At 41.6% G+C, this 16,979-nt stretch overlaps 1 protein-coding gene across 2 annotated transcripts in view; it reads left to right on the plus strand.

The window, feature by feature from the left end:
- LOC138487898 (NXPE family member 4-like) overlaps positions 1–16,979 on the plus strand; it is a 937,091-nt gene that overhangs the window by 288,293 nt on the left and 631,819 nt on the right. Inside the window, exon 2 of one of the 2 annotated variants that reach the window (XM_069614522.1) lies at positions 14,005–14,124. In XM_069614522.1, the coding sequence (XP_069470623.1) occupies positions 14,108–14,124 (17 nt within the window). In that variant the 5' untranslated portion in view covers positions 14,005–14,107. Of the gene's footprint in view, positions 1–14,004; positions 14,125–16,979 lie in introns of those variants that run through there. The other variant, XM_069614523.1, reaches the window with a different exon arrangement.

The following is a 16,979-nucleotide window of genomic DNA, read 5'->3' on the forward strand; positions in this document are numbered from 1 at the left end:
TTGATATGATTAATTAAATTTGGTTTGGTGAGTTTTACTAAGCTGCCTTCACAATTTTTCACTCTGTATTTCCCTTTTTTTCATCGGGTTTTATATTATTTTTGTATGTGAAGTTTTGGGCTATGTGGTATAGACACATGGTTTCCAAAGTGGTACTTCTGTTTGGGTAGTATGTGTCCAGTAAATTGTTTTTTAAAATGTCTTGGCTGTTGGGAGCATGTTTGGCTATTGTTTCTATATCTTTGTATGATTTTAGAACTCTTTTTCTAGATTTAGCAGGACCAAGACTTAGCCATACTATATTTTCAGATTTTCCATACAAAGCAGTACCAGTTAAACGATCTGCTGCTTCATAGGAGCCACATTCTCTATGGGAGAGCATTTTTATGCCCAAGCTGTATATTGTCTGAGACAGTGTTTTGTCTGATGACAGGTCATTCCAGAGGTCTTGGAGCTCTGTTTTTTCTGCTTTGGTTAAGTATGCTGTAACATATTGTGCAACTGCAGTGGAAATGTCTGCAATGTACTGCACATCTATGTTTGCATTCCATAAGTGGGCAATGATTGCATTGTAATCATTGATATACTTTTCTTCTTATGTTCTTTTTATGTAATATGCATTTTTAGGTGATTTACCTTTAACACTATGTCTAACTGAAGACATGAAGTTGTTCACTTGACCTGTTTTTGTAACCGGTCTAGGGAAACCAAAGCGGCATTTGGTGTAGTATTTCCCTTTGTTTTTGTATTTGCGACAACAATATTTGCCACATTTGTGTCTTTGAAATTGTAAAATCTGGCCATGAAGATCACTATTTGTTGCTTCTGATGGAATTTGACAAGTGACATATTTTTCAATAAACTGTAAAACAGTGGCATCACTGTCTTGACCAAATTTAGGAGCATCTTTGATCCATAAAAGCATTCAGATATGTGGTGCTCCTCTGGCTTGGTATTCTTTTCTCCAAAAGAAGTGTTGCACTTCTCCGAGGGGAGGAGCAGTTTTATTACAAATAAAGCGATGGTGAAAATATCTTGAAACATTAACAAGATCTAGAGAACAAAGTTCTCCAGGTGTTGGTATATCTATGTTTGTTTTGTTTTTGTTTGATATGCCTAGGAAATCATGTAAATCTTCCCATGCATATTCTGCACAACTTAATGTAACAAACCAAGTGGGTGGGCCAACGTTTCTTATCATACAACGTACATCTCCATGACGTCAAAACCAGTACTCTTTAGTACCACGCATATTTTCTAATTGATTTGTAATATTTGATTGTAAAACCTCATCTTTTTGTTGAACTTTTTGTAATAATTGTGTAGCTGACATATTTTGAAAGTGGGATCCTGATTTTAATGTGTGTGCAACTCCGTAACATAAAGTTGCTAGTTCACTTTCACTTTCAAAGAGAGACCCTAAGGGAATTACTATAAGAACATACTTGAAGGATAAGTCTACAAATATAGTACGTTTATAATTTTTAGTTCCTGACTGTTACTGAAGAAAACCATGTGGTCTAGATATGTCAGTAAAGGAAAAAAGAGGGAGACAGGCATGTGATGTCATCAGTGATGTCATCAATGACATTTGTGATGTCATCTTTGATGTCGTGGGTGTTAGTCTTAGCAGTGCACGGTGGTGGCACGAGTTATGGTTGCTTAGCTTACCATAACTGGCGAATTTCAGGGGTTTTTCAGTTTTACTTGGAACCATAACATCCCTTTAAGAAAGTTTTTTCACTGAATTTCATAGGTTTTTAGTAACGCAACTTAATCATAACGTCCCTTTAACAAGGTTTTTTTACTGAATATATATATGTATATATTTATTCAATGAAAAAAGTTGTTAATGGGACATTATGGTTACAAGTAAAACAGGAAAACCTCAGAAATTTGACAGTTATGGTAAATTAAGCAACCATATCTCACGCCATGACTGTGCACTGCTAAGACTAACAGCCAGGCCATGAAAGATGACATCACAAATATCATTGATGACATCACTGTTGGCATCACATATTACATACATTTTAATAAACAGTCCCTACAAGGGGTTGAGTTTATAATGTTGGAAACAAGAAGTTAGCGGTGATTGAGAGAACTATCATGAATTACTTAATGTATTAAAGAATGTACTCATGGAAAAACATCTTTATATTCTAGTGTAGTTGTTAGTAGAGGAACCTAATCATACATACATATAGTCAATGGTTCCAGAATGCACCATAAAAGTACAATATTTTTAATCTGGTAATTTCTGATTCTAAAATAATAAATGCTACCTTATGAGAGTTTTGAGTAATGTTAAACATGGAATAAATAGGTAACAATTAAAAACTTACCACACACTTCTGTTAGAAAGGATACATATAAAAACACACAATGCATACAAACTAAAGTAAGGAAGAAAGAAACAGCACCAGAAAATGACAATAACAGAGTTCATCATCATGTACACAAATTAATTGTGTGTTTGAGGATTGCTTATTGCCCCATGTATGTGCACTATGAGCTCAGATTAAACTCTAAGTACTTTTGGAACATACAAAAAGGTTAATGTGTAGATATATAGCACCTTTTCAATTTTGGAAATTCTCATTGTCAGTAAAAACAAAAAAATATTCTAACCATGTCAGTAAAAAAAAGCAAGTGGTCCAGATATTTGATGTCATCAGCGATGTCATCAATGACATTTTTAATGTCATCTTTCATGTCCTAGGTGTTAGTTAGGATGGTGGTATGAGTATGCTTGCTTAGCTTACCATAACTGGTGTATTTCTGAGGTTTTTCGGTTTTACTTGTAACCATAATGTCCCTTTAACAAAGTTTTTTTCATTGACTTTCATAGGTTTTTTATTATTGCAACTTAACCACACCATCCCTTTAACAAAGTTTTTTCAGTGAATTTCAGAGGTTTTTATTAGTGCAACTTAACAATAACATCCCTTAAACAAAGTTTTTTTCAGTGCATTTCATGTGTTTTTCACCAGTGCACCCTTAATTTCCTAAAAATTACTAATATCATACTTACCCCAATATAGCAACATCGTTGCCCGATTTACAGATTTGCAGCTTGAAACTCTGTCATTCGCCACGTTCTAGCATAGTTTTTAACACTTCTACACACTATTTGCAACTTTTTCCACTGATTTTGCAATCATCGACGTCCCGAATGTCTGACGTCATTGTGGACTTTCTGGACAGTCTCACGTGACCTTGCGCATGCGTGGCATGATGACGTGTTCACCTACATGTCCCCACTTTGCGGTTGGGATCGTGCTTCACGGACAGTTCAGTATTGCATTTTCTGATGATCCATGAACTTTCAAGCTCAAAATGTACCCTTGCACAGCTCCCATACCTAGTATTACTCATTATCCATTCACAATCTTGTACACAGCACATACTTGGAAGAATATTAGCAAAACTGATATTTATCTTAAAAATGGGATCAGCTTTTGCCATCCTCCCTCCCCAAGATCCACTACCACCACCACCAGCTGGAGGACATACATTACAAAATAAGCACAGTGCTTCTAAAAACATTGAAGAGGACCAAAAAGATGAGGTAGAGGAAGTGCCTAACTCTAGCACCCAGAGAGAATCATGGGTGTGGCAGTTCTTTACCACTGTTTGGAATGTACCAATGGGTAAAGCTACAAAAGGGAAATGCACTGAGTGCAATGTTGTACTCAATCCTGGACTACCTGGACAGTACTCCCATGGGACCACCTCCATGCACCGCCACACACAATCCTACCACTGCAATTATCTCAGAAAGGTTGTTCCTTTCTTCGCTAGTAGTCAGTGGGCTGTCCTCCTCCATCTCATCTTCCTCAACCAATGCTGTAACCACACAGCCTACTTCTTTGGGACATAAAATCCTGCCAGCGACCTTGCAAGTGATAAAAGAGGCTGTTGATCCATATCTTTCGAAGAGAACTGTCCTCTATACATACTGCAACACACCACTCTGCAGGGGGGAGCAATTACGAAGTGCTTTTGAAGATGTAATCAAGGGGCATGAGAAACGCTGCCCCCTACCTTAGATGTAACACATGCACAAAATCTTCCCCAGTCCACCTGCTCCTCCATATTAGTGCTTGGTGCCTCTTCCCACATTTCCCTCCCCACCTTACATTCTAACCTCTCCTGAAACAAACAAAAGAAAACAACAAGAAAAGGTTCCTTCAGGAACTACCTTTTACAGTTAAAACATAGAACTAAATAAAATATATTATAGGTGACATCTACTTTACATTTCTCACAAAAGTACATAGACTCAATAATATTTTCCAACATTTCCATTAGCATTTTGTGTTATGCTAATAGAAATAATGTGGCGTTCCTGGAACCTGCAACAGGGGATAACGGCCCGGCAGCCAAGTTATCAGCCCAAGCGAAGCAAGGGCGGATAATGAGGGCTTGAGACCGTTATCCCCCATTCCAGACCCTGCAATGGGGTATGAAGAACATTAGCACCCTGGGTTGCAATAGTGGTAACCAGAGCGGTAAAAGAAAAAGGATTTCTATTCCTACACTGGGACGTGGACATAGCGCTTTAGGAAGGAAAATCCTTTTCCAAGATGGCTACCATGGAAAGGGGATGCAGGGCTCCGTACAGAGCCCGTCTTCCCTTTCCATGACAGACTGCAGAAGGCGAAGATAGAACCCTATGGCCATATTAGCAAAAGCAATATTTTTTCCCTTTCAAACCTATCCCAATTTCCCAAAAATTTTTTTGCCACATAGCCAGTCCTGGTGGACGTGGCCACTTCATCCCCATTGGTTGTCCCTTGTGGTTATGGCCAGTAGCCAGATTGTCCCTGTCATGACCTTATGCCATGAACCGGACAATCTGACCACTGCCCATGGCCACAGGCTATACCTCAGTCACCAAAGGTATATCACTATTTTTGTACCTATATTATGACACTAAAACATGGACACATTTGCAAAACCATGATTTCATGTCAATGCTCCTAACATGAGTTTGTTAGACATCTGCCCATGTTTTATGTTTTCAAAAGTGTCAAAATGTACATACATACAATAGTCATATAACTTAGCCCCCACTTGACAAAATCCATGCAGACTTTGCACAAACATTCAAGTTTGGGTCTATAATCTTTCTGAAAACCTTTGTACACATTCGTCAAATGGCAACCCCCTTCTAATTTAGCCCCCTCTTGACAACATCCATTTGACATTTCAGCCACGTCTAAACGCCCTCATGCCAAATAGGATCACAGGACTGCACTGCAACAAACTTCACCACCTAACAGTTGCAGTGCTTTTCTTTTAATTAAATTAAATTAGTTAAATACAAACATAAAACAATACAACCTTGAACCCTGGTCTGCCAGAGTACAAGACTCAGTATTTAACGGCTAGGCCACAATAGCTTTCTGCTTCGCCTGTCATCCTTTTTATACTTGGTGTATAATCTAATATGTTCAATGATAAAAGGCTAGGTATGAAACTCGTGAGAATCTGAACAATAACATAATTGCAGTATAATGGTTAAGGGCTTCATATCGAACTCCTGCAGGTCAGGGTTCTCCAATAGCAGTGTTCAGCATAAATGTGAATTTTTAAAATTTTATTTTCTCTGTTTTATAATGTTGCCCTGAGATAGTGTAGTCCTCTTTCTGAATATATGTGCAGTTTAAGGGGGGATGAGTTGTGTGAGGGTGTACATGTCATCTGAGAGTGACTGCATGCAATATGTGTGTGTGTTTGATTTGAGCATGTATGAATGAACATGGTGTGAATATGTGTGTGAGGGATTGTGCGTGGAGTGTGCATTTGCTCTGTGATGGTGAGTGTTAGTGTGTGTGCATGCATATGCACCCATGTATGTGAGCATTGTGACACACCGAGTGTGACTTTTCTGTGTGTGTGTGTGTGTGTGTGTGTGTGTGCGTGTGTGCGCGCATGTCTCCATGTAATTTGGAAAATGCCCACCCAGTTCACGTTTTTTGTTGTTGCATTTTGCGACTTGTAGTTTTGTCTATCAAGTGTCCTGTACTACAAGTCCCAAAAGGCTAAGTAAAAAGGAAATCTGAATGATCATCTTCCAAATAACAAGGGACTTGTGGCATATAACAATATATACAACACATGTTGCTTGGCTATATTCATGATTTCTCCCACACCTCTATTTGTTTGGGTAGAATGGCAGTAGAGGATCTGTAAATTGTTGAAGGAGGAGATATGTAGTGTAGAATCAAAGGAGGGGGAAACAAGTTAAATATGTTTTTTTCAGCAGGGGAAAGTGAGAATAAGGGGCTGGAGAGGAGTGGTGCCTACTTGCCCCACCGTTTTCAAAGTCTAAAAGTAGCTAAATATGTTAAGGGAAAAATGGTATTGTGTAGCAAGCCCCTCACTTGAGCTGAAAACAAAGTCATGTTTGCGCTGGCTCACGTGCAATGGAAGACACACAACTATTATAAACCCATTGGCAGGGCAGCTCAAAACACCTTCTTAAAATCATGCAGTGATTGGGTGAACGTTTCCATGAAGGAGGCCCCATGAATTAAAGTCATGCCTGTTAAGACTACATAGTCCAGAATACAGAGTGTTTACCAAAATATACTGTTTTACATATAAAAAAATGTCTTGAACCCTGCTCTGCCAGAGATCAAGGACCAACATTCAACCACTACACCACAATTGCTTACTGTTTTAAATTTCACACTTAGCCTGCAATTTAATATGTCCAATTGTAAAAGGCTTAGTATGAAACTTGTGAGAATATGGGCAGCAGTGAGGACTGTATCTACAGCTACTACGAGCCCTCAATATTTTGGAAATAGAGGACTAAGCTTGCCCGAAGATGTTAATACCAACCCTGATAAAGTACCACTTGGGTCGGAAAGGCATTGGCCATTGATCCATCTGCCAATAATCAAGAAATGAAATATATGTCTTACTTTGAAGACCATTGTAATCAGTGAATCAAACTGATTTATTTAGAATAACTTTGAATCAAACTATGTGTCTACACTACAGAAACTGATAACAAACACTTAGTTATATCTAGGGTGTGCAGCCCACACTGAAGGCTGACACGCCTAGGTTATTTTTCTCTCTACAATCCCAACAATAATATCATTGTTGCATAATGGTTATGTGCTGTGTCTCAAACTCCTTCAGGCCAGGCTTCTCAAAGGCAGTGTTCAGCACAAATGTGCTTTTATTTTTGTTTTTTCAGTTTATCTCCATTCTGTTTTATAATGTTGCAGTAAATAAATGTGTTTCACGTTTAATCCATATTACAAAATACAAAGTGCCTGCGGTTTCATGCCAATTGCGACCTCTCGCGCCAAAACATCCTTGTGCCAAGAGGCACAAAATGCAAAGTGCCTGCACCTTCATGCCAATTGTGACTTCTCGCACCATAACATCCTTGCGCTGAGAGGTCCCTGCACCCAACTACCTGCATCTAACTGGGCATGCCCAAATGGGACCTGCGGCAAAAGGGTTGAACCATAATGGCTTGCCCCTAAGAGGCCACGCAGAAATGTCCTGTTCCATGCTCCAAGCCCCTCGTTTTCTAGCCGATCTCTTGGTAACTGTTGTGATACATTGCACAACCCCAACTAACTACATTTAAGCAGCGCGGAAATTGGAAATAAATGACCGGCTGCAAGAATAACATATGCCCAGGTACTTTCTGCACCCATAGCGAAAATCAAAAGCTGGCAACAATTAATACAGGTTCAAAGTGAGTAAGGGGCCATTCCGCTCAGGCTATTTTGCTCTAAGTGGTCTTGTGAAGTTGACTTACTTATTGGACACAGTGGCCTGAGGGAACTGGCATTTTCCTCTCTTTGAAGCTAAACAGTGTCGCTCCTGGTTACTGCATGGATGGGAGACCCACTTCACCAGTGATTTTTCACCCTCAACGTCACTGTAGCTGTAAAAATATCTGATTTGTTTCATTATGTATAAATGATTGTCGGCTTTGAGAACTCCCAATGTTTTTAGTTAATTCCCAGTGCGATAAAATTATTTGCCGAGGATCACACACTTTGTTTAAGCAGCGTGCTATGCTTCAAGCCCCTTGTTTTATGGCCTGTCTCTTGGTGACTGTTGTCATACATCGCACAACCCCAACTAACCACATTTAAGCAGCCTGTAAAAGGGAAAAAAATGACCAGCTGCAAAAATAACACATTCCCAGGTACTTTTGCCCTCATTGTGAAAATCAAAAGCTGGCGCCCATGAATATATGCACAGTAAGTGAACATATATTTTAATTTGAAAAATACTAATCTAGTTCAATAGACCTACTCCAAAGATGAAGGTGCACGAGACAAAAAAGCATTGGACTTTTGAAAAATGTAATGAATACCAGAAAAATAACCTGAGAGAGGAAATGTTCAAATACATATGCTGGCAAAGTATAAAAGGTGCTCACTTTTTAAACAGAGCAATCTGTCAAGAAATATTTCCTGGAAAACTAAATACAAATAAGAAACAAGAGCTTGTGGTATTGTAAGTGTGTGCACTGGGAACATGCCAACCTGAGTACATTCGCAGTAGCCAAATACTTGGGCAAGCTTGCCAAACCTCAAAAAAACCCAAGGGGTTGCGTCGGCCCTCTGAGAAAAGTTACACTGTGCACCCACATGTGTCCTTTACTGGTTCCATGAAAAGCAGCCACAATAAGGGGAAAATAACTGCACCAGTGTCCAGGATTGCAAACTCTCTTGCCACATTGTGGGCAAATCCTATTGACTTACGTTCCCTCTCATCATTTCCCCTCCTCACCCCCATCTCTAGCTTTCAGAAATACTCTGCTTTATAGAGCTAACACATACCATAGTGTCACTCAAGTATATAAATCCTTATAGAAATATGTAGGCAAAAAGTGTACGATTGTGGCATTATTCCCGCTGTCTTGACTACGAGACTACAAAAACCAGAATGCAATTCAGCAAAAGGCAAAAAATTGTCTCTGAGTGCAAATCTTTCAAGGTATGAGAGGAGCACGGTTTAAAAAAATAATGCGGATGCTGTGTGTTATGGTATATTTAAAATTAAGACAACACATGGAATTCGGCACTGTGAACTGTCTCCCATCTATGCAGTAACCTGGACAAACTCTGCTTAATTTCAAAGCGAGGAAGGATCCAGCCACCTTAGGACATGTTTCTCTAAGTGGCATTGCAAGGTGGGTACTTTTGTCAGACAGCTTCGCCTTAGGATGCTGACCCCTTGCTTGCTTTTTAGCTAAGCAGTGTTTGTCTCAGTTACTGCTGGGATGGGAAACCCACTGTTGCTGTACAGAATGCAATTCAGCAAAAGGCACAAAAATTGTCTCTCAGTGCACATCTTTCAAGGACTGACAGTAGCACGGTTTAAAAAATATAATATGTGGATGCCCATTCAGTGCAGTAACCAGGACTGACCTTGTTTAGCTTCAAAATGGGACTGAACCTGATTAGCTTCAAAGCAAGGAAAGGGCCGGCCCATTTCTCTAATTGGTCTTGTAACGTAGGCTAATTTATCGGGTAACAGGGCCTGAGGAGGCTGGCCCCTTCCTCACTTTGAAGCTAAGCAGGGTCTCTCCTGGTTACTGCATGAATGGGACTAACCTGGATAGAAATCATGTCACTGGCTATGGCCTACCACCAGAGACATTGCTTTTTCACCCCCAACATCACTATAGCTGTAAAAGTATCTTTCAGGTAACATTGGGTACTGAACTACACATACCCCCAGCTATCCTTAGCCTTATACCGCCGTGAATATTGGCAAAACGGCCAGAATAAAAAATGCTTTCCTGCCCTCACCATGGAGTGCCCCCATCATCTTAACCAGCTCACCTCCCATCCCCTCTCCCTTTCCAACCACAATACAAGCTGTTTCGGTGATGCAGTTTGCTTTGAGATGTCGGAGCCAAGGCTACAGAAAGCTTTGTGTTACAAACTCAGTCCCTAGACCCCTCCAACTCCCAAATTTCACTCTGTGCCCTCTATCTAAACCCCACCTCTAGACTAATGCCATTTGCATGTTTTCTTACCTGCAAATAGCTTTTTTCCTGCGTTTCATTTTCCCATAGCCTCAACTATAGCCGCGGATATACAAGCATTGAGTGAAAACCAGATGGAAACCATTTCATTTCTAGAAACGTTTTGGTTAAATCCCTGAGATATCTCTATTTTTGGGAAGGGGGCACCCCCTGCTCCGTAAAATATTTGGAAAAGTACTGCATGGATTGCGAGTCAACACTTTGTGCCTAAGTTGTTTAGGACCTCTTCCAAATCCCATCAGTGGTTTGTGCTGTGCGCTTTGGCAAAAATTTACTTTGTTCGTCTGTGGGAAAGTGAATGAGAGGCAGGCCTCACTTTTGGAGAAAAATCTTTTTTTGACGCTTAATAACTTTTTTATTTTTTAACAAATCTTTACAAAAATGTGCAGTCTGTGGGGAGCCTGCAGGTTTTTAATCACTTTTGGCCAAAACCATTACTCGAATCAAAAGTTATTAATGATAGAATTTTGAGAGGTTCTGATGGGAGTCTGATTCACCTTAACTATAGGGCACACGATCTTAGGCTAAACGCCAAATCATTTTTTAAACCCGTCCCAAGAACTATTCTGGCCCTCACACTCTAACAAAATAAACTTTAGGGTGAAAAGTGTGATGTCTTTGGCCATGAGTGGTTTATAAATGATCAAAAGGAAACAAATGCGTAACTCCAACACAAAAGACCCAAAAGGATAGAGTTTCTTGTTCCAGAGGGTGGTTCCCTTTCCCAGGATTTCTCTTTCCTCTGGTGTATATTCAAAGATAACAGTCTCTTGAGTTTCTCTCCTTTCACAACACTACTGATACACAAAGCACCATGTCTCTTTGGCCCTCATTACAACACTGGCGCTAAACCATGGCAGTATTAGCACCATGGTTGGTGCCGGTGTTGTAATGAGTCCGCCATGGTGAAATGGGGAAATACCGCCCCATTCCAAGGTTGACGGGGCGGTATTTCCCCATTTCACCATGGCCCTTCCCCATTCCCATTTTTGCCCCATAGGGCTCAATGGGAATGGGGAAGGCGGCAATTACAGTACCGCAAATTGCGGTACCGAAATTGCCTGCGAGGTCCCTTTGCGGGTCCCTACTTTAACGGCTGGTCCAGACCAGCCGTTCAGGTCGGGTCCCGCAAAGGGATCTCGTAGTAAGGCGCTAAGTGGGTAACGCGCCGCAGCCTTTTACGGCGCCGTTAACCACTTAGCGCCAGGGTCGTAATGAGGCCCTTTGTCTTTGTCCAGTTAGGATACCTGGTATACACCCCAGCCAGGTTTTTACTTCTGTTCTCTTTGGTTTCAGGCAGCCTTTGACTGGTCCTGATATATCCTTCTCTGTACTTCTGTTAGCAATGAATTTCTCATGCACCGATCAGTGTGTCCTTGCCTGGTGTATTTCCCAACCAGAACTTTCTTTTGTGAACACAGTTGTACTTCCAATTGCCTGGTATACTCGTCTTCCAGGACTTCCTTAAATACACTCGTAATTGCCTGGCATACTCTCCTGCCAAGTCTTTCTGTACATGCCCGTGTGCCTGGTATGCTACTCCTGCCAGGGCTTTCTATAGACACTCTAATAACTGCCTGTTATGTTTCTCCTGCCAGGAATTTCTTTAGACACACTTGTAACTGCCTGGTATACTCTGCTGCCAGGTCTTTTAAGTGCCAAGGACGAGATTGCTTGTCCTTTTTGCATAGACTTGCATAATAGCCTTGCACTTAAGGGGTTAAACACACTTGTAACTGCCAGGTATGCTTCTCCTGCTAGGGCTTTCTTCAACACACTTGTAAATGCATGGTATGTTTCTTCTGCCAACTGTTTCTTTATACCCTTCTGCCAGGACTTCCTTCATGTGGGTTCTGCACCCACTTCCAAATGTAATATCTTCTTGGGTTTACTTTATCTAATTCTGTATCTGCCTGGTACACTATCCCACCAGGGCTTTCCTTAGCTGTGAAACACTTGTGTACAGACGCCTTACCAATGCCATATCATATCATATCATTGCATACACTAACATTCTTAAAAGTTTCTCACTTTTTCGTTGGCTTTCCCAATTAATGAAATGTTCCCAGGTTCCTTCTCTTTGAAATGTCTTATTTGTTTCTTTACAAATATTCGTCTTTGGAATATCTGCCAATAGGCCCCGGTGTCCCTTTTTCCCTTCCGGATCTTGTTGGTGTGCTTTGTTCCTCTCACGGTAAGCCAGTGACGGGTGTTTGACTTTTCTCCCCGTCTCGCTGCCCCACGCTCCGGCTTCCCTGTGCTCTGCTGTTCCTGCCGGGCCCACCTGCTTTGTGTCATGCTCTGGATAGGCAAACACTGCTGCTTCATACCTGAAAATACCCAAGAGCCCTGTGCTGGCTTCTGGCATTTTTGCAGCATATCTTCTCTTGCTGTCAGCTTCCCTTTTCTTTCGTTCCGAGCCGAACGTCTACACAGAGTTTCTTGCAGCCCCTCAGTAACCCCATCCTCCTTGAGAGAAGCCGCTCCCTCTCACCAGCAGTTCTATTTAGTCGCCTGTCACTTGTTTTTAAATCTCCCGGTTATTGGTGCGCGTTCCCAGCAACTCGAGCATGGCTTGTGCACTTGGTCGTTTCTGCTCTACTCATCTTCCTCCTTGCAGTATTCATGCAGTTATGGCAATGGAAGTCCATTCATGATGTTTCACATGGAACGTCTGGGTGAGTGCTCTCAAAAGTCTTTAAGCTCAAGTTAGTTTTGAATAACTTGTAAGCAGAGTCTGAGGAGATATCATCATGCATTTTAAAGGTTAAAACAGATCTTGGTGGTTTACATATAGGTCTTGTTAGAAGGTCTTCAGCACCTTTCCTAGGGGGATGAGGGGAGGTGGAACAATATGACATTAAGGCATGAGGTATGGATGGGGCGTCCTCAAGAGAAGAATTATGCTCTGCTACAGCCCCAGAGGTTGTCTCGGCCCATGTGATCCTCCCTCCCGTCTACACAGAGTTTCTTGCAGCCCCTCAGTAACCCCATCCTCCTTGAGAGAAGCCGCTCCCTCTCACCAGCAGTTCTATTTAGTCGCCTGTCACTTGTTTTTAAATCTCCCGGTTATTGGTGCGCGTTCCCAGCAACTCGAGCATGGCTTGTGCACTTGGTCGTTTCTGCTCTACTCATCTTCCTCCTTGCAGTATTCATGCAGTTATGGCAATGGAAGTCCATTCATGATGTTTCACATGGAACGTCTGGGTGAGTGCTCTCAAAAGTCTTTAAGCTCAAGTTAGTTTTGAATAACTTGTAAGCAGAGTCTGAGGAGATATCATCATGCATTTTAAAGGTTAAAACAGATCTTGGTGGTTTACATATAGGTCTTGTTAGAAGGTCTTCAGCACCTTTCCTAGGGGGATGAGGGGAGGTGGAACAATATGACATTAAGGCATGAGGTATGGATGGGGCGTCCTCAAGAGAAGAATTATGCTCTGCTACAGCCCCAGAGGTTGTCTCGGCCCATGTGATCCTCCCTCATAAAGACACCACCAGAACTAGGATCAGGCAGCGCCTGCCACACAGGGAGATTTCACCGCCGGGAAAGAAGTGATGAAACCATCAGATTTGTTGCAAAATGTTCTAGTATTAAGAGTGATGCTCAGAAACCAAAATCATAATAATAACAACAATAATAACAATAATAATGTGTGTCTTATATAGCTCTTCATGCCACATTCCTCTAGGTTCTAAGCACTGTAATAACAAATGCTATTTGTAACCCTTAATGTCACTCTAATTTTACCAACCTGGGAAGGATGTAAGGCTGAGTCAGCGCTGGGCGGGATGTAAGGCTGAGTCAGCGCTGGGCGGGATGTCATTTTGCAAAGTGTAGGCTATCTTTCCCCATGTCTGAGACATGTTGGGAGTTGCAGAGAAATGTAATGTATCGGTAAGGTAAGGTAACGTCGCCATTGTTTAACATGTTTTGTGGGTGCTCATAACTTTTTTTTCAGCTGAAGCATGACAGCTGCACCCTGGCATCCAGCAGTTTGAAGTCACTGAGGTGTTGAAAGGACGTCTACAATCTGCGTGCCGGGGAATCACTGGGAGAGAAGCATGGCTTATTATGCAAGGTAAGTCATTGATGTGTGATGGGTAGTGGGAGCCCTGGGAGTGGCCTGCAGCGTGTACTGTTATTTTGTTTGCATAGCAAGCCCGCAATGGGGTCCTGCATTAGGGCAGTACTGTAAGGTGGGAATGGGGCGACATGGGAGAGGCGATATGGGGTGTCTGGTCATGGCAATGTTGCCTTAGATCAGCTTTGAAAGGGCCAGCGTCAGAAAGGCCACCATGAAATCAACGCAGCAAGGCAGTTTTTCACTTTTTTTTGGGAGTAATGATCAAGATTAGGCTTTTTTGGCTATTTTGTGATTTGAGGTTTCAATGTTTCATTTTCTGTCTCAAAGAAAATCTGTTGATTGTTATTCGCAGATGGTAATGTGTGGTTGGGTACATCATAAGAGAGCAAGCGTTTGAAGAGCTTAGTGCCTGCAAAGTTGTTCAGAAATAAATCGATAAAGGGCTGTTCCTAATGGCACTAGAGTCGTGTTCAGTCAAGACGACAGGTGCACTGTTTTAATACTCATTTCCCCCAAAGTGCCACGTTCCTGTTCATTTCTGTGCAAAAGGTATCTAGCACATTTTTTACTTTTTCACTGCGTAGTGAAACAGTGGAGTAAAGCACAGCTGTACGCTCCTTTACTCTTCAATTTTCCACTTCGTTGGTGGAGTAGTGTAAATGCATCCAGCAATTCATGATTTCATAATGCTTTTAGAATTGATTCCTATGGAGTCCTTCTGCTTTTACTAGGTGATAAAGTCAAACAGGTTCTGTAGGAATACATTGGTTTTCCACCAGCAGGAAAATACATTCTGACTGAGTCAGATTTTTGTTATTTGCACTGAGGAGTGACTTTACCACCTGGTAAAATCAGGAGGATTTCAGAGGAATCCATTGTAAATGCTTCCTGAAATCATTAATTGCAGGAGGCATTTGCACCCCCTAGTGGAAATGTGGCAGGCATATTTACTGATCCGTGGGATATTGCACACTTTGTCAGCCAGAGTTGGGGAGCAGAACAGGCCATACATGTACCCCTGATGTTCCCGCTCGCTCTGACAAATGTGTCTGCATTACCGCCCAAATGCATAATCAGCCTAGCTTTAATGGAATGGATTCCTAAGAAATCTTGCCTGAAATTCCCACCAGGTGAAAGAACATGGATTCTATTGCCGAACATGGCTTATAAACCGATAAGCTCAGAGGGTTGAGCACTCGCTGCTACGATCTGAGCGTGATGTGCAGGTTGCAGGTTTGAATCTCAGCAAGGCCAACTCAGCCTTTCATCCTTCCGAGGTTGATAAATGAGTACCAATTTCAATTGGGTGGTAGTGTATGTAAATAAGTGCTCTGTAAAGCTCTTTGCATTAAGGCGCTATATAAATAACACATCATTATTGGAATTGCCTTCTGTGAATCAAAATGACACCACCGTGTGTTGGGAAAACGCCATTTTCGAAATCTAAACATGTGTTTTCTTACTCTTGGTAAGCGAAAAATGTCTTCACATGTTCTCTGCTCACCTGCTCAGACTATTTTAAAATGTAGTCCCGTTCGCCCCTCTGTGCCGATTCATACCTTTCTCGTTAAACGTGCAATTGTAGAGGAAAATAGCTTTCATGATGGTGTGTCCTCCACTCTCTCCCTGACCCCCCATTCCCTCCCCCACACCTCCCGCCAGCTCTGTGCTAGTTTGGAGTCATTTTCCAGTGTTCGTGAACCAGAAAGATTAGCTGTTGAAGTTGTGCTAACTTGTTCCAGCCTATGGAATTTTCTTTGATTTGGAAGGCAGAGTTTGAGAGCAGAGCTGACTTAATGGAGTGGATTTTCAATGTCCCCAGAGTGCCAATGGAGGGATTAAACGCCTGTTGTAATGACCCCATTCATTTTTTAGATGGAAACATGTTGATGGAATGGCATTAGATGCAATGGTTTTAGATGAAATTACCATAAGCCGCTAGTTATCCATAAAACTGGGGGCAAAGTATAAACTCATTCTCATCATCTTCAAAACTATAAACAAACTTCACCCACACTCCTATTAGACCTTCTCAACCCCTACTCCCCCCCTCATTCCATCCAATCATCCCCAGCTCACCCCTCATGCCCCTTGCGCTCCTTTCATTTCTGCTCGCTTCCTCTCCTCGCTCCTTTACTCTGGAATGATCTTCCTCTCCCTATCGGCACAACACGAAAAATGTGCCAAAAATGAATTGCTTTTGCTGTAATTTTCACAAAATCAATAAATAAAATAGTGCCATTTTCAATACTTTCATACAATCTGAATATGTTTTACCTCTCACTCTGCCTGTCTGACGCTGAGCTGCGGTTACCTGAGATGTAAATAAACTGTCTCCTTCCCGGCAGTGCATTTGGAAATAAATAATAAAACTGCACACATTTGAAGCAGTGGTTCCAGTGATCAAAAACGCCAGTAAATACATCTTAAGGCATATTGCGAGGTTAACAGAAATGCTAGTGTCACCTCCTTTTTGGAGTTACTTGGTGTTACAGAGTAGGTTAACTGAGATATGTTGGGGATTTACCTTTTGACTGCTTGCAGGCTCCTGTTTTCAGAAATGCACAGCCTCCACTAATAAGTGGTTAACTGTGGAAATGTAGGTTTTGCTGGACAATAGGGATTTTTCATATGTTCTAGAAGGTAGGTGGAATAACATGGCAATGGGAAGTATCCTGGTCGGTTAAGGGAACACGCTTAGGTAGTGGGAAAAGAAGGGAGAGTTGAGAAAGAAGTAAACGTGAATGAAAGATGTTTCCAAGCAGAATCCTGCAAAGCATGTGGCAGATCGCCTCTCCCTTCTGGGTCACCCGAAGTGCCCTCCTTATTCTAACAACCATATCATGGAC

This window comes from Ambystoma mexicanum, chromosome 9, assembly GCF_040938575.1.
Source record: "Ambystoma mexicanum isolate Mex_15411 chromosome 9, UKY_AmexF1_1, whole genome shotgun sequence".
Taxonomy (NCBI): domain Eukaryota; kingdom Metazoa; phylum Chordata; class Amphibia; order Caudata; family Ambystomatidae; genus Ambystoma; species Ambystoma mexicanum.